General features: G+C 43.9%; 1 protein-coding gene across 2 annotated transcripts in view; it reads left to right on the plus strand.

The window, feature by feature from the left end:
• The first annotated feature begins 2,032 nt into the window (after window positions 1-2,032).
• Window positions 2,033-21,980, plus strand: part of dync1h1 (dynein, cytoplasmic 1, heavy chain 1) — a 36,734-nt gene continuing 16,786 nt past the window's right edge. For both annotated transcript variants that reach the window (XM_057343396.1, XM_057343397.1), the window contains exons 1-36: window positions 2,033-2,380; window positions 3,051-3,138; window positions 3,402-3,575; window positions 3,704-3,959; window positions 4,414-4,600; window positions 4,690-4,961; window positions 5,044-5,271; window positions 9,604-10,680; window positions 10,992-11,171; window positions 11,244-11,393; window positions 11,526-11,672; window positions 11,745-11,885; window positions 11,975-12,151; window positions 12,242-12,352; window positions 12,438-12,557; window positions 12,636-12,875; window positions 12,971-13,126; window positions 13,555-13,668; window positions 13,752-13,862; window positions 13,955-14,164; window positions 14,257-14,403; window positions 17,127-17,293; window positions 17,371-17,544; window positions 17,684-17,849; window positions 17,956-18,144; window positions 18,233-18,427; window positions 18,737-19,019; window positions 19,115-19,215; window positions 19,302-19,461; window positions 19,558-19,798; window positions 19,898-20,081; window positions 20,176-20,388; window positions 20,504-20,742; window positions 21,048-21,204; window positions 21,296-21,523; window positions 21,731-21,961. In XM_057343396.1, the coding sequence (XP_057199379.1) occupies window positions 2,128-2,380; window positions 3,051-3,138; window positions 3,402-3,575; window positions 3,704-3,959; window positions 4,414-4,600; window positions 4,690-4,961; window positions 5,044-5,271; window positions 9,604-10,680; window positions 10,992-11,171; window positions 11,244-11,393; window positions 11,526-11,672; window positions 11,745-11,885; window positions 11,975-12,151; window positions 12,242-12,352; window positions 12,438-12,557; window positions 12,636-12,875; window positions 12,971-13,126; window positions 13,555-13,668; window positions 13,752-13,862; window positions 13,955-14,164; window positions 14,257-14,403; window positions 17,127-17,293; window positions 17,371-17,544; window positions 17,684-17,849; window positions 17,956-18,144; window positions 18,233-18,427; window positions 18,737-19,019; window positions 19,115-19,215; window positions 19,302-19,461; window positions 19,558-19,798; window positions 19,898-20,081; window positions 20,176-20,388; window positions 20,504-20,742; window positions 21,048-21,204; window positions 21,296-21,523; window positions 21,731-21,961 (7,467 nt within the window). In that variant the 5' untranslated portion in view covers window positions 2,033-2,127. The remainder of the gene's footprint in view (window positions 2,381-3,050; window positions 3,139-3,401; window positions 3,576-3,703; window positions 3,960-4,413; window positions 4,601-4,689; window positions 4,962-5,043; window positions 5,272-9,603; window positions 10,681-10,991; window positions 11,172-11,243; window positions 11,394-11,525; window positions 11,673-11,744; window positions 11,886-11,974; window positions 12,152-12,241; window positions 12,353-12,437; window positions 12,558-12,635; window positions 12,876-12,970; window positions 13,127-13,554; window positions 13,669-13,751; window positions 13,863-13,954; window positions 14,165-14,256; window positions 14,404-17,126; window positions 17,294-17,370; window positions 17,545-17,683; window positions 17,850-17,955; window positions 18,145-18,232; window positions 18,428-18,736; window positions 19,020-19,114; window positions 19,216-19,301; window positions 19,462-19,557; window positions 19,799-19,897; window positions 20,082-20,175; window positions 20,389-20,503; window positions 20,743-21,047; window positions 21,205-21,295; window positions 21,524-21,730; window positions 21,962-21,980) is intronic.

A 21,980-nucleotide genomic window follows, 5' to 3' on the forward strand; every position in this document is an offset into this window, starting at 1 on the left:
TTACTTGATATTTTTGTCTTGTTTTCCAGCACAAATATGCCATGATCTTGAGTGAATAAACATCTGCCAGTGGGGTAAGACGGCAGGAGGATAATGTATCACTGAGATTCAGGGTCAACATTCATTTGTATCCGCTGAGGTCTAAATTATGCATCACTCCACATCCGTTCATTAAGAGAAAGACACGAAAGCCTGCGAAGCAGCAATTCTTCATTAATAGCCTCAACTGCTGCTCAGAATCAACAAAACAAGGACGGAAAATCATTAGAATGCCTCAAATGATGTCATAGTGTCAGCAGAAAGGCAGAATCATGCTCTATAATGCTCAGAAAATGCTATATGACACACAGAATTTAAAGCCACAGTACATGAGTTGCGTTGGAGTATGTGCTGTTGCCGTCAGACACTGATCTGTGGTTTCATCAGTCACGGATGTGCGTGTGTACCTCTCAGATGGGACAGTGTCAGGAGTTCTCTGTTGTTGCTGATGGAGAAACAGGAGGAGCTCAGTCTGCGGTGTTTCTTCGGCGCGCTCTGAATCGACGCGTGCTTCACGCGCAGCAGTTGCGTGGTGGGGGGTGAACTCTGTGGGAATGAGATTCAAAGAGCAGGTTCCCTTTACGGGCCGGATTCATTTATTTAAAGAAGCAGCACCTGAGTGGCTGCTGGGCTCACACACTCCTGTTTTAATGACATCAGCCTCTTTCCACTCAATCCACGACTGAGCACATTTTCTTATTAATGTCAATAGTTGCACTGCTTATTTTATTGAGCAAAAGTTCCTCAGTGGAAATGAGTTTGTCACACAGTAATAATGAACTGATGTCCATCATGTTCACCCCAGTTAAATATATTCATGTCGACAGAGGTGACTGTCTATAATACACAACCATACAAAACTAATAAAACATGTCACAAAGTAAAAATCTAAAGTTACCTGTTTTTCAGAATTCTGTTTGTCTCCATGATGTTTGCTTGAACTTCTGCTGGATCTTACAGACTGAAAACACAGGTATGGTTTACATTTTAAAAAGTACCCTTCTGACGTAGATATATAGATGGGAAAGTGCTACCTTGTCTTTCTTTGACTTATTCGGCATCGTGTGTGACAAGAACTGTTGGCTGTCCTGTGAGGAGCAACATCAACCTTGCGCGCGCACGCGCACACGCACTCTCCCTCCCTCCCTCCCTCACACTTGATGCGTTCCAAACGGGATTTATCGCGCTCCGGGAAGGGGACACCACACAAAACGTCGCTCCAAATAAAGAGAAAATTGTTTTTATTGCTCCTTTTGCCAAGTGAATTTTAAACGGAAACACTAAGATATACAATTTTCCCTCTAGAGTTTACACACCAAGACATTTACTCTTCGAAGGGAGTAGGGCATAGGGATGATGATCACTTCGGAATGGAACGCAGGGACTGGCTCATACACAGCAACTAAAGACATATCTCGTTACATAAAAACATAACTTTACTCAATACTAGCTAGAGCAGCGCTTTTATGTAATGTATGAATTGACTTCATAGGGACTGTACTCATGTCGCTGTAAGAGCTAAAGGCCAGATAATTAAACAATCTCTAACTAACGTGCTAAACAATAGGGTTGACTCAGAAATAAGGCCTACTAGAGGAACCCCAAACTTTATACAGAAGCTGCTTACTCATCAATGTGCACAAACATAACGCTGTTAACCTGTCTCCGTAAAGTTCTGCTGTTTTTATGAACTATTTTTGCATTACACAGAAGGGTTTCAAATTCTGAGTAAAACAATTTTTCAAGAAGACATACATAATAAAGACATTATTAGTCAAATGGGCTGGGCACGCGGAAGATTACTGTCGAGTCATATCTACAACACAAATGACATTATACTGCTGCAGAGAAAGACGGACTGAATGACGCTTGACACGTGCGCTATGTTTCTGGGTATTGTAGTTTACTTGTCATTGTCATTTATTTCGTTCATCTGGCAAAAAACTACATATCCCAAAATCCTTTCAACAATCAAGTTTCCGGCTGCGTTGGGCGCTGGTCATTACGCCTTGGTGTCAGAGACAGTGGTACAGCTCGCGTTCTCTTCAGATCAATCGTTGGTTTCATTGTGGATTATTTAGTGTGAAAATGTCTGACGGTGGGGGAGGAGACGACAGCGGCGGCGGGATGGAGGTTTCTGCGGCCGTGCAGACTGTAGCGGACGCGTCTGTTCTGCAGAAACACATCCGTAAGCTCGTGCCGCTGCTGCTGGAGGATGGCGGGGATGCGCCCGCGGCTCTAGAGAGCGCGCTGGAGGAGAAGAGCTCGCTCGAGCAGATGAGAAAATTCCTGTCAGATCCGCAAATTCACTCGATTCTAGTGGAGCGGAGCGCGCTTAAAGGTTCAAACTTCATATTACGTGTTTAAAATCAACCATTAAACGCACCACAAGGGTACAACACTAACATACATCGTAAAAATGACGTTTACTAATAGTCCACAGGTTTAATAACAGAGCCCTTGGCAGTTTGTTACAGAATAACGTTATATGGCGTTGTTTTAAATGTTATTGTTATATTGTAAGATTAGACGATGACAGGCTTTGTCTAACACCCGCCCGTCAGTGTTGTTGGCGTCGTATGTCAAAATAAAAGTTCATTAATAAAGTCATTAAAATTACAATAATTAGTACAGATAACACATCTGATTTACTGTGATGGATGAGAGTTCAGGGCGTGTTTGCTGCAGTGCAGATCTCAGATCAGTGACATCACGGTGCACGCAGTCCGATTTGAGTTTTTATTTATATTGTGTGTACTCTTTGTTCCCTCGTTATCTGTCGTCTGCGGTTTTTCTCTTGATTGTAAATATAATCTTTGATTTATTCTTGCTTGTAACTGGAGTGCTGTTTGTTTCTCTACTGACTGCAGGCAATGACACACACACACAAACATGCACACAGTTGATTCTCTGTTGATCTGTTACGTTTTCATTTGCCACTTTTCAAATAACAGTGTTGAATGTTTTAAAAATGAAGGACTGCTGTTTTAGTGGTTACATTTCTATTGCAGAGGATGTTGGAGATGAAGGAGAGGAGGAGAGAGAGGCCATTTCATACACCATCAGCACTGACATCCATTACAGACTCAAATCGAACAGGTAATGAATGAATGTCTTTATTTTCACATGCCACAGCTCACTGTCTGTGAAACATGTTTTTGGGCTGTGCTATCTCACTAGGATATTTTATTTTTACCCTTGAGAAAGCTTTATGCAAGTCAGTTAAAATGGTAAAAGTATATCTTAAAAGATTAAACTGACAAACTGCTTTAATTTATTGTGTATGTGTACTGTATATGTTAGACAAACAAGCATTTAACTGTTGTGCTGTGGCTAACAGAGAATCATGGTGTGTCTTGCAGCCTTGCTTTGATTAAGCGCACTGGAGTCATTGATGCAGACAAACCCATCTCCACTCTGGTGCGAGTTCTGACGCTCAGCGAGGATTCGCCATATGAGACTCTACATTCTTTCATCAGTAATGCCGTTTCTCCGTACTTCAAATCCTACATTCGGGAGTCTGGCAAAGCAGACAGGTAACATTGTCTTTGACCGTGTTAATGATGGTATATAAACATACAGCACATGTGTAAATATATATATATATATATATATATATAAAATATATAAATAGAAATATGGTGCATGTGTGTGTGCGCCTCAGAGATGGAGATAAGATGGCTCCGTCAGTGGAGAAGAAGATCGCGGAGTTGGAGATGGGGTTACTCCACCTCCAGCAGAACATCGAGATCCCAGAGATCAGTCTGCTCATCAACCCCATCATCACAAACGTGGCCAAGCAGTGCTACGAGCGAGGAGAGAAACCCAAGGTCACTGACTTTGGTAAAAAAGTGGAGGACCCGACCTTCCTGAACCAGCTGCAGTCTGGAGTCAATCGTTGGATCAGAGAAATCCAGAAGGTTTGGCCGTTGTTTCTTTAGCTGTTGCCATCACGCATAAAGCCTTATAGTATAGTTCCCTCTTTACGCATACGCGAAGGACAGCGTACAGTGCGCGTGATGCAAATTTCATCATCAGAATAGAAAGTGCACCACCGGAATTTTGGTACCTCGTGTATAAAGTACGCGCAGGTTACGCATGCGCATTCCATTTCTTGCAGTAACCACCAGGTGGCAAACGTGTCCTGGGAGCATCGATTCAATGTAGTTGAAGAAAACCTGACCCCTGAAGGCCCGGAGAGATATTGCAACATGTCGTAATGCGCGTGCATCAAAACCTGTGTGTACGTGTATGAGTCGAAAGCAGTATAATTTGCAAGGCTGTGCTTCGGCTCTACGTAAGAAAACGAAGTATGCCACAAACTTAGGACACTAAGTTCTGCTGTTGTTAACCTGTGAACGATTCCCCTCACAGGTCACTAAACTGGACCGTGACCCGGCCTCTGGTACCGCCCTGCAGGAGATCAGCTTCTGGCTCAACCTTGAACGTGCCCTCAATCGTATACAGGAGAAGCGTGAGAGTCCGGAGGTCCTGCTCACCTTGGACATCCTGAAGCATGGCAAACGTTTTCATGCCACAGTCAGTTTCGACACAGACACCGGTGAGACGTCGTGCCGTGACCTGTCTTAAGTTCTATTTTGATGATGTCACTGTCTGATGTCTTTGAACTGTCTGTGTGTGTTTCTCCAGGCCTGAAGCAGGCCGTAGAGACCGTCAACGATTACAACCCTCTGATGAAGGATTTTCCCCTCAACGATCTTCTGTCAGCCACTGAACTCGACAAGATCCGGCAGGCGCTGGTGGCCATCTTCACCCACCTTCGCAAGATCCGAAACACCAAGTACCCCATCCAGCGTGCTTTACGTCTGGTGGAGGCCATCTCCAGAGACCTCAGCTCACAGCTCCTTAAAGTCCTGGGCACTCGTAAGCTCATGCATGTGGCCTATGAGGAATTTGAAAAGGTACAGACGGTGTTTGTGGTTAAACTTTGTTCTGCAGTAATGCACCTGTAGGTGACGCTTCATGGTCCTCTGTCTTTTGCAGGTGATGGTGGCGTGTTTTGAAGTCTTCCAGACGTGGGAAGATGAGTATGAGAAACTTCAAGTGCTCCTGAGGGACATCGTGAAGAGAAAGAGAGAGGAGAACCTGAAGATGGTGTGGCGTCTCAGTCCCGCTCACCGTAAGCTTCAGGCCCGGTTGGATCACATGCGGCGTTTCAGACGGCAGCACGAGCAGCTGAGAGCCGTCATTGTTCGTGTACTGAGACCTCAGGTACAACAGCATCATCATACTCTGTTTAATGACAGCACAGTTATTTACTGTGTTTGCTTATCCATGGGTTAGCCAGTAGTGTTTCGTTTAGGTCTCGGTCCAGCATAACCATGGCCCTGTCCCAAACAGCACATCATGTGCACTTGCAGTCGTGACTTTAAATTGTGCATGCTCGCAAAGTATGTATCCATAGGGTCTTCTTAGTTTCTAAAGCTTATTGGTTTTAAGCATAGAATCTTATTGTCAAGATTCTGCACAAACACTTAAGGTAAATATGCTCCTGGCAGTTTGTTGTAGTTTTATATTGAAGTTGTATCTGGGTTCTGTAAAACTGAAAAAGATTGTTATTATAAAGAAATACTTAAATAACATAAGAACAATATGTTCATTTAGTATTGCAGACAAACGTTAATGCTTGTGTAAAGTACCTACTGCCTAATGCTGGGGTTACCACAGGAAAACAGCACTTTTAATTGCATAAATTCAATTTGGGGTGGGGGTTTTGGGAATGTGCGCTTAGAGGCCGTTTACACGAGACCGTTTTCAACTGAAAACGCAAAAAAAATATGCGTTTTAGCTGTCCGTTTACACGGAAACGGCATTTAGGGGACTGAAAACCCTAACTTTTGAAAACGTCTCTCAAAGTGCAACTTTTTGAAAACGCCGCCGTTCTCGTTTCCATGTAACTGCAAGACTGAACTTTCTGAAAACGATGACGTAACACGCATGCGTATTACGCGCTCAGTCAAGCGAGTATAGCTAAAAGAACAAGACCAGCGGAGACACACTATTACATATGCCAGACTTTAAACAGACATAATACATCGACCAACGGTATTAAAAAGCACTTTTGGCTTATAACTGTGCATGTGTATGTGTCAAGGCACGTCCTGTTTCTTTACACAACAACATCACCATCCACTGGCCTGGCATGCATACTACAGCATTTTTATCCGTTTTCCTGGATCCATGTAAATGCAGACCGTTTTGATAACGCTGTCACGTGTAAGTGAAGCTTCTTAAAAAACGTAACAAAACAACTTTTCCGTTTTTCATCGTGTAAACATGGCCTTAGTCATCATACCTCCCAGCCAACAGGATCGTTTCTAAGCTCTCTACGTCATGCACACTCTTGTTATAAGCATAGACGTATAATACCAGGACGCGCCATTGTCCGCTGGATCATACGTCAATGCTGCCACCATATTGGTCAGGGCAAAAGCAGACTATAAACACATATAAGTGAATGGTGTAGCTGCGGTTTTCTGCACTAAAACACAATAACAGTTTCATTTCTTAACTAATTCCAACACTTTATTATTTATATGTGTAGTACAGAAACGTTATGTTTCCAGTTAAAGATGGTTAGACCTGAAAAAATATTTATTGTCATATGGAACTTTTAAAACTCAAGATTGTCAAGCATTCATTTAGGCTTAATAATTCGTATACACATCGCTTAGATGAAGTGCACATGATTGGAACACAGCTCGTTTACTTTAAAATCTTGGGAAAACCTGGTTATATATTATTCTTAGGTCTTATTACCATATTTCATACTATTTTTAATGCACAACAGTGTTATTTGTTTTACTATCTCACATACATGTTTTTTACTGCATAACTGTAATTGTTTTACTGGATTAAAAAAAGACATATGTTATTTTTGAAATCGTATAAAATAGGGATGTAACGGTATCAACATTTCACGATACGATAGTACCTCGATATGAAGACTACGATACGATATTTATTGAATTTTGTGCAGGAAAAAAAACAAAACAAATGAAGACTTGGAAAAATGTGGTATAAGTGTTTATTAAACTATGACTGAACAAAGATCACATTTATTATTTTTAGATTAGGTAATTTTAAAGTGCAAAGAACAGTAATATAATAGCATATAAATTAATAACATGAAAATTGAGAACATGAAACATGAAAAAATTAAAATGAGAAACGTTTGAGTTGTTTGTCAACTTTTAACAACTCACAACCAGTCAGGTACTCGCCTCATTCACTGCTTCACTCACACACTCACCTCATTCACTGCTTCACTCACTGCTATTTTTTTTCTTCTTGTATCATCATGAAACTTTTCGGGGTGATGTAACAAATGGCTCTTCATATTAGTCGTATTCCCCGAATTGTACTTCACCGCAGTCTGGCAGTGTCTGCATATTGTTTTTTGTCTGTCCGTCACCTTTTCTCGTTTCTTGTTACGGGAAAACCGAAACGCTTCCACACATGCGATTTATAATTCGCTTTAGCTTCAACTAGAGGTGGGAGGAATGGCCAAAAATCTATTTCAAGGAATGAGTAATTTTATTTCACGGTAACAATATATTTCATGAAACAATCTCCCATTATAATTTTATATTTTATACCTCATTTTTCTTAGATTGATTTAACTAATTTATTTATTACAGTTCATTTAAATGCTCACCATAGTTAAAATGTAGGTAAGTTATGAAAATGTACTAAAGATATCAAATTAAGTTCCGATAATCAGATGTATTATTTATTCATATTTATCTTCTGGCTATATCATATGTATACAGTAGGAAGATAGACAACATATATAACAATAAAGTATGAATATGCACAAACAATGAGAGTACAGTATATGACTAAACTGGTGTTCATGGGGTCTGTACTGTAGGTCTTTATCGCTCTTCACTCTCTATTAGATGAGCACCTTTAGTGTGTTGCGACTCTCTGTCTGTAGGTTTGTTTATTCTCGGGCTTGTTTTTGCACTGCGAGTCTCTGGTGACTCCTCACGAAGCGCGTCACATCAAAGCGCTCACGCGCATCATCGCGCATTTCAACGCAAGTTTCACCTTGGCTCGCCTGAAGTTAAACTTTATAAAACTATTAACAGCTTTTCAAAACAACCTGACTTCTGAAATACGTGTTGAGAATGAGCTTTTTTAAATGCTGGCGCAGATCCCTGCACGAGCACTGCGGGTGAGAGAGAACACGCCGGACTGGAGCGCATCACTAAACTACAGACTGAAAGAAGGTCAAAAGAATGTTTGATACGTTCATTTGTTACGGGTGGATTAATTCATTAGTTTTTTTCAGAATAGCGCCTAATTTGCAGAGCGCCGAGTTAACCACGCCCACTTATTTACACTGCGCGGAATACTTGGAATAGAAAAATCTCTTATGGTTGACATTTTATTCCGCGGTAACAGAATATTCCGTCATTCCGCCCAGCCCTAGCTTCAACAATTTGTAAATCTGTTTCTATGCCAGTAGCGGCATCCGCCATTTTCGTTCAACTTGATCTGTAGCGGGCGGCAGCAGAGCGCAGAGGATGATGGGCACGCATGGGTTGATGGGAATTGTAGTTCCCGCTTCCCTCAACTCGCTCCATTCGGCTGAAAAAACTACACTTTGCCTGGAAGATCTATCGTCATGCGACCACGATAGTATCGAAAAAAAATGTTTACAATACCGTTACATCCCTAGTATAAAATGATGACTGAAAAAGCCCTTTCCCCAGTTAAAAGTCTTTATTTTGTAGATATGTAAATTAAATAATTTTACCTTGGGTGTTTTGTTAGATGATTCAAATAAAAGTTAGAAACAATATCAACGAGATGTGTTTTATTCTCAACTAATACTTACACGTGTGGTTATTCTATTCTGTTGAGCGCATATATCCCTAACATATCACTGAACATGGTGCCATCTAGTGGATTCTCCTGAATAACAGGCTCGATTAATGTATATTTCACGATTCATTATAACAACGATTAATTTGACAGTATAACTATAGAGATATTAAGTATCTATGTACATGATAAATTTGTATTCTACCTATATCGTAAACCATTGAAATCGGTGTTAAGAAATGTAATCGTGATTTTGCTTTTAATGCCAAAAAGCTCAGCTCTCCCATTCCTTTCTATGAGTTTAGTGGGCTTTTGCCCTACCTAATATGGCGGCGCCGTTGATGTATTGCAGCAGCGGAGCAGAGAGCGGCCAATGCCGCATATAGGTATTTATTGTCTATGGTTATAAATGCAGAGGACCGCTTCGTTCAGAACATAATTTTGGGAGTTATCTTTGTTTCCAGAGAGTCCTTGAAAAACAGATGCTAAGCTTGTGGTGTCATTTTTATGAATTGGTATTGATATTTCCAAAAGAATTTGGTAATTATGATAGTTTGTGTTGCAAAGTGAAAAATATCTATTTTTGGCAAACAGTTGCCTGTTTTAAATCATGTAACATTTAATTAGTAAGGTTAAAGACTTTTTGTCCTTGGCTGATCACATGCCTGATTAGTATGATATCACAGTGCATCTGTGCTTTCTCGTTTGCAGGTGTCTGCGGTTCCCCAGCATGCTCCGGGTGAGACCGCTGAGCCCCCCGACATGAAGGTTGCTGAGGTGCTCTTTGATGCTGCGGACGCTAATGCTATCGAGGAAGTTAATCTGGCCTATGAAAATGTGAAAGAGGTTGACGGATTGGACGTGTCAAAGGAGGGAATGGAAGCCTGGGAGGCAGCTATGAAGCGCTATGATGAACGCATCGATCGCGTAGAGACCCGCATCACGGCTCGCCTGCGGGACCAGCTGGGTACAGCAAAGAACGCCAACGAGATGTTCCGCATTTTCTCTCGCTTCAACGCCCTCTTTGTCCGCCCTCACATTCGCGGAGCCATCCGCGAGTACCAGACGCAGCTCATCCAGCGAGTCAAAGACGACATCGAGTCTCTGCACGATAAATTTAAGGTTCAGTACCCTCAGAGTCAATCGTGTAAAATGAGCCACGTGCGAGACCTGCCTCCCGTCTCTGGCTCCATTATCTGGGCTAAACAGATCGATCGGCAACTGACGGCCTACATGAAGCGCGTGGAGGATGTTCTTGGGAAGGGCTGGGAGAATCACGTCGAGGGTCTAAAGCTGAAGCAGGATGGCGACAGTTTCCGTGCCAAGCTTAACACGCAGGAGATTTTCGACGACTGGGCTAGAAAGGTGCAGCAACGCAATCTGGGCGTGTCTGGTCGCATTTTCACCATTGAGAACACACGCGCTCGCGGCCGCACTGGAACGGTGCTAAAGCTCAAAGTGAACTTCTTGCCAGAGATCATCACCCTCTCGAAGGAAGTGCGTAACTTAAAGTGGCTGAGTTTCCGTGTGCCGCTGGCCATCGTTAACAAAGCCCATCAAGCCAATCAGCTGTACCCATTTGCCATTTCGCTCATCGAGAGTGTCCGCACGTACGAGCGCACCTGTGAGAAGGTGGAGGAGAGGATGTCCATCTCGCTGCTGGTGGCCGGTCTGAAGAAGGAGGTGCAGGCTCTCGTCACCGAGGGCATCTCTCTGGTCTGGGAGTCCTACAAACTCGACCCTTACGTCCAGCGTCTGGCTGAAACGGTCTTCAACTTCCAAGAAAAGGTTGGCAACAACAAAAGACCATCAGACCCACACAGTACCAGTCTAGCCTTTGGACACACACACACACCTTCTTTATTATAAACAGAATAACAGCAGAGTCATACTGCTAATTTGTGTTGTTTTAAATGTTAAAATGGTTTATTTTAGTTTCTGCTGGGTTTAGAGATCTGCGTTCACAAAAGCTCCGTATATGAAATATAAACTTATGTAGATGTTGTTGGACACTGAAATCATTTAAGCATCAGTGGATCAGTCTTGTTATGTCCAGTTTTATCCTGATGGTGATGTAATGTGAAATGTTTTACTCTCAGGTGGACGATCTCCTACTGATTGAGGAGAAGATTGATTTGGAGGTGCGATCTCTTGAAACCTGTATGTATGAGAACAAGACATTCACAGAGATCCTCAATCGCATTCAGAAGGCCGTGGATGACCTGAACCTACACTCCTACTCCAATCTTCCCATCTGGGTCAACAAACTGGACATCGAGGTGATTTGAAATTGGCTAACTAGGGTCGCCTGACTTAGCTCAGACGTTTCATGTATACTTTCTCTATTGCAGATCGAGCGCATCCTGGGTGTGCGTCTGCAGGCGGGACTTAAGGCCTGGACACAGGTTCTCAGAGGACAGATGGAGGACAAAGCTGATGTGGACATGGACACTGAAGCTCCTCAAGTCAGCCACAAACCTGGAGGAGAACCAAAGATCAAGGTACCACGGAAGAGACTCCACACAGTGTCAAAAATAATCCAATACTTTTTTCTTATAAGAATTTTGATGACACCTTGCCATTAATCAGTTTCATTCAAATCTCAACAATGCGTATTCTGTCTAAACAAACAGAACATCATCCATGAATTAAGAATCACAAACCAAGTCATCTACCTGAACCCGCCGATTGAAGACTGCCGCTACAGACTCTACCAAGAGATGTTTGCCTGGAAGATGGTCATCCTCTCTCTTCCCAGAATCCAGAGTCAGAGATATCAGGTCAGCAAAACATTTACTCCGGATCACTCTGTCTGCGTGTGTCAGTGTGTGTTAACCTGTGATCTGTAACAGGTTGGCGTTCACTACGAGTTATCTGAGGAAGAGAAGTTCTATAGAAACGCTCTGACCAGAATGCCCGATGGTCCCGCTGCGCTGGAGGAGGCGTATAATGCGGTGAAGGACAACGTCTCGGAGGTGGAGCAGTACGTCAAGGTGATGTTTCTTCCCTCCCTCTGATTGGACTTTTTCATCATTTAGAACGACGATCACATGCTGAATGATTCTGATTGGTCCATCATCAGGTGTGGCTGCAGTATCAGTGCCTGTGGGACATGCAGCCCGAGAACATTTATAACCGTCTGGGAGAAGATCTCACCAAGTGGCAGGCGCTGCTGGTGCAGATCCGGAAAGCTCGTGGCACGTTTGACAATGCAGAAACCAGGAAAGAATTTGGACCTGTCATTATTGACTACGGCAAGGTCAGGATGCCATCTCATTTTAATCCAACGTTTCTGTCTGAACGATCACGTCAGCAGTGTTTCTGTAACCAGTTAATGTTGGTCATTTAGGTTCAGTCAAAGGTCAATCTGAAGTACGACTCGTGGCATAAGGAGGTCCTTAGTAAGTTTGGACAGATGTTGGGTAACAACATGCAGGACTTCCATTCTCAGATCTCGAAGGTTTGTGCACAGCTCTTTCTGATTAAACACGCTGTGCCTCGTTTGTCTGTGAGAGTTCGTCACGAGCTTCTGTTTGATCTTTTAGTCCCGTCAAGAACTGGAGCAGCATTCGGTGGACACAGCAAGCACCTCAGATGCCGTGACCTTCATCACATATGTGCAGACCCTCAAGCGCAAGATCAAGCAGTTTGAGAAGCAAGTAGATGTGAGTATTTTCTACCGTTTAGATTCTTAATCTTATTTTAGTTAAGCAAACATGACGGAAAATGTTTTCCCCATGTAGCTGTTCCGCAATGGCCAGCGCCTTCTGGAAAAGCAGCGTTTCCAGTTCCCTCCCTCATGGCTTTACATCGATAACATCGAGGGCGAGTGGGGCGCTTTCAGTGACATCATGAAACGCAAAGACACGGCCATCCAACAGCAGGTGGCCAACCTACAGATGAAGATCGTCCAAGAGGACCGTGCCGTGGAGAACCGCACCACAGACCTGCTGTCAGACTGGGAGAAAACCAAACCAGTGGCTGTACGTGAAATGAAATCCACTCATAACAGCTTATGGCAGTTTTTCGAGAATCTACTTGAGATCTTAACACAGTTCTCTGTTGTTTGTCGCTGTAGGGCAGTCTGCGTCCGGAGGAGGCGTTGCAGTCTCTCACCATCTATGAGGGCAAATTTGGCCGTCTGAAGGACGATCGAGAGAAGTGTGCAAGGGCCAAAGAAGCGTTGGAGCTGACGGACACAGGTCTTCTTAGCAGCAGTGAGGAGAGAGTACAGGTGACCAGTTAGAAGACAAGCATGTTGGTTTTTGTCCAGTAATAAGAGGAGCATGTTGGTTTTTGTCCATTAATAAGAGGAGCATGTTGGTTTTTGTCCATTAATAAGAGGAGCATGTTGGTTTTTGTCCAGTAATAAGAGGAGCATGTTGGTTTTTGACCAGTAATAAGAGGAGCATGTTGGTTTTTGACCAGTTATAAGACGAGCATGTTGGTTTTTGACCAGTTATAAGACGAGCATGTTGGTTTTTGACCAGTTATAAGACAAGCATGTTGGTTTTTGACCGATGTCTTTAAAGGGCAAAAACCACACTTCTTATTTTAGTAATGAGAAACATCTGAGGACATTTAAACTTCAAACCGTGACAGCAGACAGATGCCGGGCTGCTGTTGTTAGTGTTTCATGTCTCTAGTGGGCATGTTTTTCAGGTGGCACTGGAGGAACTGCAGGATCTGAAAGGCGTTTGGTCTGAGCTGTCGAAGGTCTGGGAGCAGATCGATCAGATGAAGGAGCAGCCGTGGGTCTCTGTGCAGCCACGCAAGGTGAGCGACACACCTTCCATCTTATTTCACACTACCATATCAGGGGGTTAGATTTACTGACTGCGCACTCACGTTCCTTACAGCTGCGTCAGAGCTTAGATGGCCTCCTCAACCAGTTGAAGAACTTCCCGGCCCGTCTGCGACAGTATGCTTCATACGAGTATGTGCAGAGACTCCTCAAAGGATACATGAAGGTGAGCCACACCTGATGAGCAGAATGTTGGGTTTCACTCCATGAACCTTCACCAATGTCCATGTCAACGTCTTCATATGTGCTGCTCTCCAGGTCAACATGTTAGTGATTGAGCTGAAGTCAGAGGCGCTGAAGGATCGTCACTGGAAGCAGTTAATGAAGCGTCTGCATGTCAACTGGGTTCCGTCAGAACTGATCCTGGGTCAGATCTGGGAAGTTGACCTGCAGAAGAATGAGATGGTGGTGAAGGACGTGCTTCTGGTGGCTCAGGGAGAGATGGCGCTTGAGGAGTTTCTTAAACAGGTTCTGTCATCGATCAGTCTCGCATATTCAGTCTATAAAGCCTTTGTGTGGAATGTGTTTGTGTGATCTTCAAACTGTTTCCTAAACTGCAGATTCGAGAGGTGTGGAACTCGTACGAGCTGGATCTGGTCAACTATCAGAATAAGTGCCGTCTGATTCGTGGTTGGGACGATCTGTTCAACAAAGTCAAGGAGCACATCAACAGTGTTTCCGCCATGAAGCTCTCTCCTTACTACAAGGTCTGAAACATCTGTTAATAAAACACAAAATCAGCTTTCGTTAAAGAGCCAGTCCAGACTGTTATTATAGCGACCAGAATCATTATCGGCCAATACTTTTTTTGTACATTTCAAATGCTGTCTGTAATTTTTGACTGATCAGAGAGAAAACCATTTACACCACACGTTACATGTTCTGTTTCTTCTCTCTTCATGTGCTGTGAGCCAGGTGACTGTAGTGCTTTTTTTTTTAAGTTGCTGTTTCTCACAGAGCAATTACATCATTTCCTAGCCTAGGTTTAAAAAAATTTCATACATTTTCAACTAGGGCTGTGCCGATAAACGATATCATATCGAATCGCGATAGAATGTATTTCAAAAACGATGATAAGCTATTGGCATTTTGACTCGATATGGATTAATCTTACAGTCTAACAGAACGCAGAAATAAACGCAACAACAGTCAGTCAGCGTGCAGCTTTTATCATGCGCATCAATGTACAAAGTCCATTTCATACTGCACTTGGCAAAGAAAACTCGACATGAGGAGGAAAACATTACTGGAAGCGGAAACAAAGGTGAAACTAACCTCGAGTTGTCATCACGCGGTTGATCAAGTGTCTTGTTTTTTTTTCGCAATCGCCGGTTAAACAAAACAAACTTGAGGCGCAATTGCAAGCGAGTTACTTCGAAACTCAAGCACAAACGTTTTTATATCCATCGTTAACATATCTGCTAACATGAGCTGGTGCATATGAAACAAACCAGCGCCGCCCTGTACAGATTAGAGATGTAATGAAGTGAGTTTGTGTGCACATTAAAATATTGAACCTTGTATGTAAGATGCTTGCATGATTAAAGAAATGTACTACAGTTTATGTGAGATGTCTTTAAGGTTCACTGAATTCATTGAATGAATCCCACTACTCGAGCAAGACATTATTGCAGCGTTATGTATGTGTGCAGGTGCTGAGCCAATAGCGTTCGTATGTACGCAGTAACGGAGCCCTTTCATTGGTTGAATGTACTGAATGAACACTCCCTTTACTTAACGAGTCAATTGAGTCAAAATGAGACTGAATGAACTGATACATGTTGTTTATGGCCTAATATCCTCTGTGTTACAACAGTGCATTAATTTAATTGAATTTTAACTGGTTAAAGGTTAACTTTTGTTAATAAACTGTATTTAAAATAGATTCTTTTAAATACAGTTTTTTAATTAAATATATATCAAAATAAATATCGTTATCGATCAATATAGAAAAAAACTATCGAGTTTACTTTTTTGCCATATCGCCCAGCCCTATTTTCAACTATATAAATCCAAATGATCACTATTTGTCACAGTGATGATTAGTGCCTAGGGCTGTGACGTGGCAGTTTTTTATCACCGCGGTGGTATATATACAGTATTATGTAATCTCGTCGTGGCCTAATGGTTAGAAAGTCGGACTCGTGACCAGAAGGTTGCCGGTTCGATTCCCAAGGCCGGCGGGTAATGACTGAGGTGCCCTTGAACAAGGCACCTGACCCCTACTTGCTCCCCGGGTGCTGCAGTGATAGCTGCCCACTGCTCCGGGTGTATGTGTGTTCACCACTTGCTGTGCGTGTGTTCACTACTCTCTGGATGGGTTAAAAGCAGAGGTCACATTTCGGGTCACCATATCTGACTAATAGGTCACTTTCACTTCACTTAAAATAGCCTAACATAAAAAATAGTATTTACATTATTATATTTGTGAGTAACAACCACATGATGAGTAGAACTCAACTCGCGCGCACTCCGACACCAAGCAAGCGGGTCATAGCCGGTTTTGATTTTATTTAACTGTTCATTTCACAACAAGATCCATTGCAGAACGCACAGAATAAACCGAGCAGGCCGCGCACGAATGCGCCAACAGAAACGTATGCTAATAATTTCTGTGTTAATGTAAAATCTTTTAAATAAAACCATCCACAACTAAAGGCTATAAATATCAATCCTTATCGCAACTGTCATTCTTATTACACTTATATTTGTCACAGTGTGTGATGAGCACTATACCGCCGGTGGCAATTCACTGCCATGGCACTTTACCATCGCGGTGGTGCGGTTGTCACGGCCACCGTCACAGCCCTAGTGCCTTATGAAGTCATGTGACGTCAGCGATGACGCCACAAAGTTACAGATGTAGAATAAGTTGTTTCTAAAATTCATGTGCAATAAACTATTATTAGTCTAAAGGAGAAAGAATATTTGATTCATGTCATGATTTTCCCCTCTTGATTTAAAGGGATGGTTACTATTTACTCGCCTTCGAGTTGTTCCAAATCTGTATAAATTTCTTTGTTCTAATGAACACTGAGAACGATATTTGGAAGAATGCATGTAACCAAACAGTTGGACCCCATTGACCACCATAGTAGGAAAAATTACTTTATATATTTTTGTTCTGTTTGAACAGCAAACCGTTCTGGGGCACTTTTGACTACCATTGTAATTTTTCCTACTATGGGAGTCAATGGGTCCAAGAACGGTTTGGTTACAAGTATTCGTCTAAATATCTTTCTCCGTGTTCAACCAAACAAAGAAATGTATAGTTTTGGAACAACTAGAGACAGAATTTTCATTTTTGGTTGAACTAACCCTTTAAGACTAATTTGCATTTCTCTTTTGAGTTTTGTGGTTTGTGGTTTATGCTGCTAGCGAAGCATCTTGGGGAAGAAATTGTTTCTAAACGTTGCTGTCTTGTCTGTAGGTGTTTGAGGAAGATGCCCTGAGCTGGGAGGATAAACTCAACCGCATCATGGCCCTGTTTGACGTGTGGATTGATGTGCAGCGCCGCTGGGTTTATCTGGAAGGAATTTTCACAGGAAGTGCAGACATCAAACATCTCCTTCCAGTGGAGACGCAGCGCTTTCAGAGGTAAGTGTTACAACGCCTCCGTTACAAACACCTGCTGATGTGCTGAAATCTAACGTGCTGTGTTTCTCCTTGAACAGCATCAGCACCGAGTTTCTGGCTCTGATGAAAAAGGTCACAAAGTCTCCACTGGTCATGGATGTGCTAAACATTCAAGGAGTTCAGAGGTCATTGGAAAGACTTGCTGATCTGCTGGGGAAGATCCAAAAAGCACTGGGAGAATATCTTGAGAGGGAGCGCTCATCGTTCCCCAGGTTACAGCACATGACAAGTCTCAGAACACTTAATCTACTCACTAAGATCATTTAAACACACTTCTGTGTTTCACACTTGTCTGTGAGCATTGTGGTGTGATGATGGAGGTCATTGATACGCTAAGGTTCTTTCCTGTAGGTTCTACTTTGTTGGTGATGAAGATCTGCTGGAGATCATTGGAAACAGTAAAAATGTGGCTAAACTGCAGAAACACTTCAAGAAAATGTTTGCTGGTGTTTCCAGCATCCTGCTGAACGACGACAACACAGAGGTGCTGGGAATTTCATCTCGAGAGGGAGAAGAGGTACAGAGAGTGTTTGTACTGACACTTCTCTCCTGGAATATAACAAGAAACAAAGCATCAAACAGTGTTGTTGTTCTCTCATGTGCCTGTAAATACATCTTTGCAGGTGCTCTTCAAAACTCTAGTGTCCTTAACTGAGCATCCGAAGATCAACGAGTGGCTGACGCTGGTGGAGCGCGAGATGAGAGTCACGCTGGCCAAACTGCTGGCTGAGTCCGTCACTGAGGTGGGCGCCTTCAACAGGGGCACCGGCATCGATCTGAGCACCTACATCAACTGGATTGACCAATATCAGGTGACCACCTTTCTGAAGACGACGTCCTATCTGGAACAGAACCAGTGTGTCTTTAACATGAATCATTAAATCTGTTCTCTTCATTCAGGCCCAGCTGGTGGTTCTGTCCACCCAGATCGACTGGTCAGAGAATGTGGAGAACGCTCTGACCACGATTGCAGGCGGAGCAAACATGGCTCCGCTTCAGGCTGTGCTGACCAACGTGGAGGCAACGCTCAACCTGCTGGCTGACACGGTTTTGATGGAGCAGCCACCACTACGCAGGAAGAAACTGGAGCATCTGGTCAGAACCTCACTGTGTCATCTGCAGATAGCGTGTGAATGTACTTAAATAACCTAATCTTGCAGAAGCAGAAAATGTTTGCAGGGAGAACACAAAGCTCTTCAGTTTTTTTTACATAATCTGTGGGCTTCTATTCATGTCTGCAGTGCTACTCGACCAATCAGTGCAAACCCCTGACATATACAACACATGAAGCATCAAATCAATTCAGCTTCTTCCATTAACCCTCTCTGATCCCCGCTGCAGTAAATGTGTTCATCATGTACAGTATAACAGAAAGGAAAAACTGCCATCTCTCCATGTTTTTAGATTACAGAGTTGGTCCACCAGAGAGACGTCACCAGAACTCTGATCAAGAACAAGATTGACAACCCTAAATCATTCGAGTGGCTCAGTCAGATGCGCTTCTACTTCGACCCCAAGCAGATGGACGTCCTGCAGCAGCTTTCTATTCAGATGGCCAACGCAAAGTTCAACTACGGTTTTGAGTACCTGGGCGTTCAGGAGAAACTTGTTCAGACGCCCCTGACCGACCGCTGCTACCTCACCATGACGCAGGCTCTGGAGGCTCGTCTGGGAGGGTCACCCTTTGGTCAGTCCTGTTTTGGGTTGTTTATCTTAAATGTTCTAGAATGACAGATGCATGCAGATGTTGACAGATGTGTGCAATCGATTCTTCTGCTGCAGGTCCTGCTGGGACAGGGAAAACGGAGTCTGTCAAAGCTCTGGGTCACCAGCTGGGTCGTTTCGTGCTGGTCTTCAACTGTGATGAGACCTTTGACTTCCAGGTATGGAAGATGACTGCTTAAAGTAAGAATGTGAAAGATTGATCTTGAATTTCCTTGAATGACACCTTCATGTGCGTGTCTTTCAGGCGATGGGCCGCATCTTTGTGGGTCTGTGTCAGGTGGGAGCGTGGGGCTGTTTCGACGAGTTTAACCGTCTGGAGGAGCGCATGCTGTCTGCTGTGTCGCAGCAGGTTCAGTACATTCAGGTGGCGCTGAGAGAACACAGCAACTCCAACCGAGACCGTAGTACGTACTGCAGTGAAACACGTGACCACAAGCGCCTCATGGACCTTCCTGTGTGAGTCATGCGATCATGCTGTGCATGTGTGTGTGTTTGTTCAGGTGTGCCCATCACCACAGAGCTGCTGAACAAGCAGGTGAAGGTCAGTCCTGAGATGGCCATCTTCATCACCATGAATCCAGGTTATGCCGGACGTTCCAACCTGCCCGATAACCTGAAGAAGCTCTTCAGAAGTTTAGCCATGACCAAACCCGACCGGCAGCTGATCGCTCAGGTCATGCTGTACTCGCAGGGCTTCCGCACTGCTGAGATCCTCGCCAAGAAGATCGTCCCCTTCTTCAAGTACGTCAGTCTTCTGTCATGAAGGCAAACTGTGTCCATAGCGTTGCGCATGTGTGTGCGGCAGCTGATGTTTGGCGTGACGCTCTCCTCTGCTTTCAGGCTGTGTGATGAGCAGTTGTCCTCTCAGTCTCACTACGACTTCGGTCTGCGTGCACTCAAGAGCGTGCTGATCAGCGCCGGCAACGTGAAGAGAGAACGTATCCAGAAAATCAAACGAGAAAAGGGTGAGCGAGGAGAAGAAGTGGATGAGAACGAGATTGCTGAGAACCTTCCGGAGCAGGAGGTAAATATTTGACATTGTACTCCTGTGATGAGATGTTCAGTGTCTGTCCGATGGGCGGATGGTTTGAAGAGCAAGTATGTCCACCGTGTTTCAGATTCTGATCCAGAGCGTCTGTGAGACCATGGTGCCGAAGCTGGTGGCTGAAGACATTCCTCTGCTCTTCAGTCTGCTGTCAGACGTGTTCCCTGGTGTGCAGTACATGCGTGGAGAGATGACGGCTCTTCGAGAGGAGCTGAAGAAAGTCTGTGCAGAGATGTACCTCACGTACGGAGACGGTGACGATGTGGGCAGCATGTGGGTGGAGAAGGTAAGAACTGTATTATTTCGGCTCAAGCTTTTGTTTCCTGACACTTTGACCTGTTTGTATTTCCTGCCAGGATATATATTTTGCTTTTACGTTTCGATCTGTTTTTCCTCTTCAGGTTCTGCAGCTGTATCAGATCACTCAGATCAATCACGGGCTGATGATGGTCGGCCCATCGGGAAGCGGTAAGACGATGGCCTGGAGGGTTCTGCTCAAAGCTCTGGAGAGACTGGAAGGGGTGGAGGGTGTGGCTCACATCATAGACCCTAAAGCCATCAGCAAAGACCACCTGTATGGAACGCTGGACCCCAACACGCGCGAGTGGACCGACGGGCTCTTCACGCATGTGCTCAGGAAGTGAGTCCAGTCCTGTCGTACATGTCTGGGAAAGTCAATTTTAAGAACAATTCTATCTCACTCATTTTGAGGAGTTTGTGTGATCTCCTATAACCTAATGCACGAGACCTTTGTGCGGTTTCCCCAAATTATTGACAGAGAATCTGTCTGGCACCCCGGTAGTAAAAATTAAATGTCTGTAGAGTGAGAAATCGTTACAGTGTAACATTAGAGATCAAGAAACACAACATGTTTTTTTTCTTTCTGTTGATCCAAGACAACAGGAAGCAAAAAATGATTACATTTTGTGTGTGTGTTTCATTCAGGATAATTGATAATGTTCGTGGAGAGCTACAGAAGAGGCAGTGGATCATCTTTGATGGCGATGTGGATCCTGAGTGGGTGGAGAATCTAAACTCTGTGCTGGATGACAACAAACTCTTGACCCTGCCCAACGGAGAGCGTCTCAGCCTGCCGCCAAACGTACGAAAGCACTTAAACTAAAGACCGGTGATTTTCCCTTGCGCGTGTGCGTTTGTGTGATGATGATGATGTCACTGCTGTCATCACTCAGGTGCGCATCATGTTTGAGGTGCAGGACCTGAAATATGCCACGTTGGCCACGGTTTCTCGCTGCGGCATGGTTTGGTTCAGCGAGGATGTTCTCAGCACGGACATGATCTTCAATAATTTCCTGGCGCGTCTGCGCAGCATCCCACTAGATGAGGGTGAGGACGAGGCCCTGCGCATGAGAAAGATTACGGAGGATGAGAGCGAAGAGTCTGCATCGCCAATGCTGCAGGTGCGTCAGAACGGTTCAATTGGAGAGAATGTGATTAAAGACAACTCATCCCCAGAGCTGGGTCTTGGTATAAAACATGTCATGATTCAGTAGCTCATGTGCAGGATTTCTGAATGCACTGAGAAATAAAAAGGCCTTTTCCTGTGCTCAGGTCAGTTGTTTGTCTGTGTGTCAGGGTTTAAAGCTCAGTGTGTGTAAAACCCACAGATCCAGAGAGACTCCGCTGCCGTACTCCAGCCATATTTCACCTCTACAGGACTGGTGATCAAAGCCCTTGAACACGCTTCAAAGATGGAGCACATCATGGACTTCACACGGCTGCGCTCGCTGGGCTCACTCTTCTCCATGCTGCATCAGGCCTGTCGCAACGTCGCCCTGTACAACAACAACCACCCCGATTTCCCCATGCCCATTGACCAGCTGGAAAAATACATGCAGGTATGTGGAAATCATGCGA

The sequence above is a fragment of the Triplophysa rosa genome, linkage group LG10 (genome assembly GCF_024868665.1).
Source record: "Triplophysa rosa linkage group LG10, Trosa_1v2, whole genome shotgun sequence".
NCBI lineage: Eukaryota > Metazoa > Chordata > Actinopteri > Cypriniformes > Nemacheilidae > Triplophysa > Triplophysa rosa.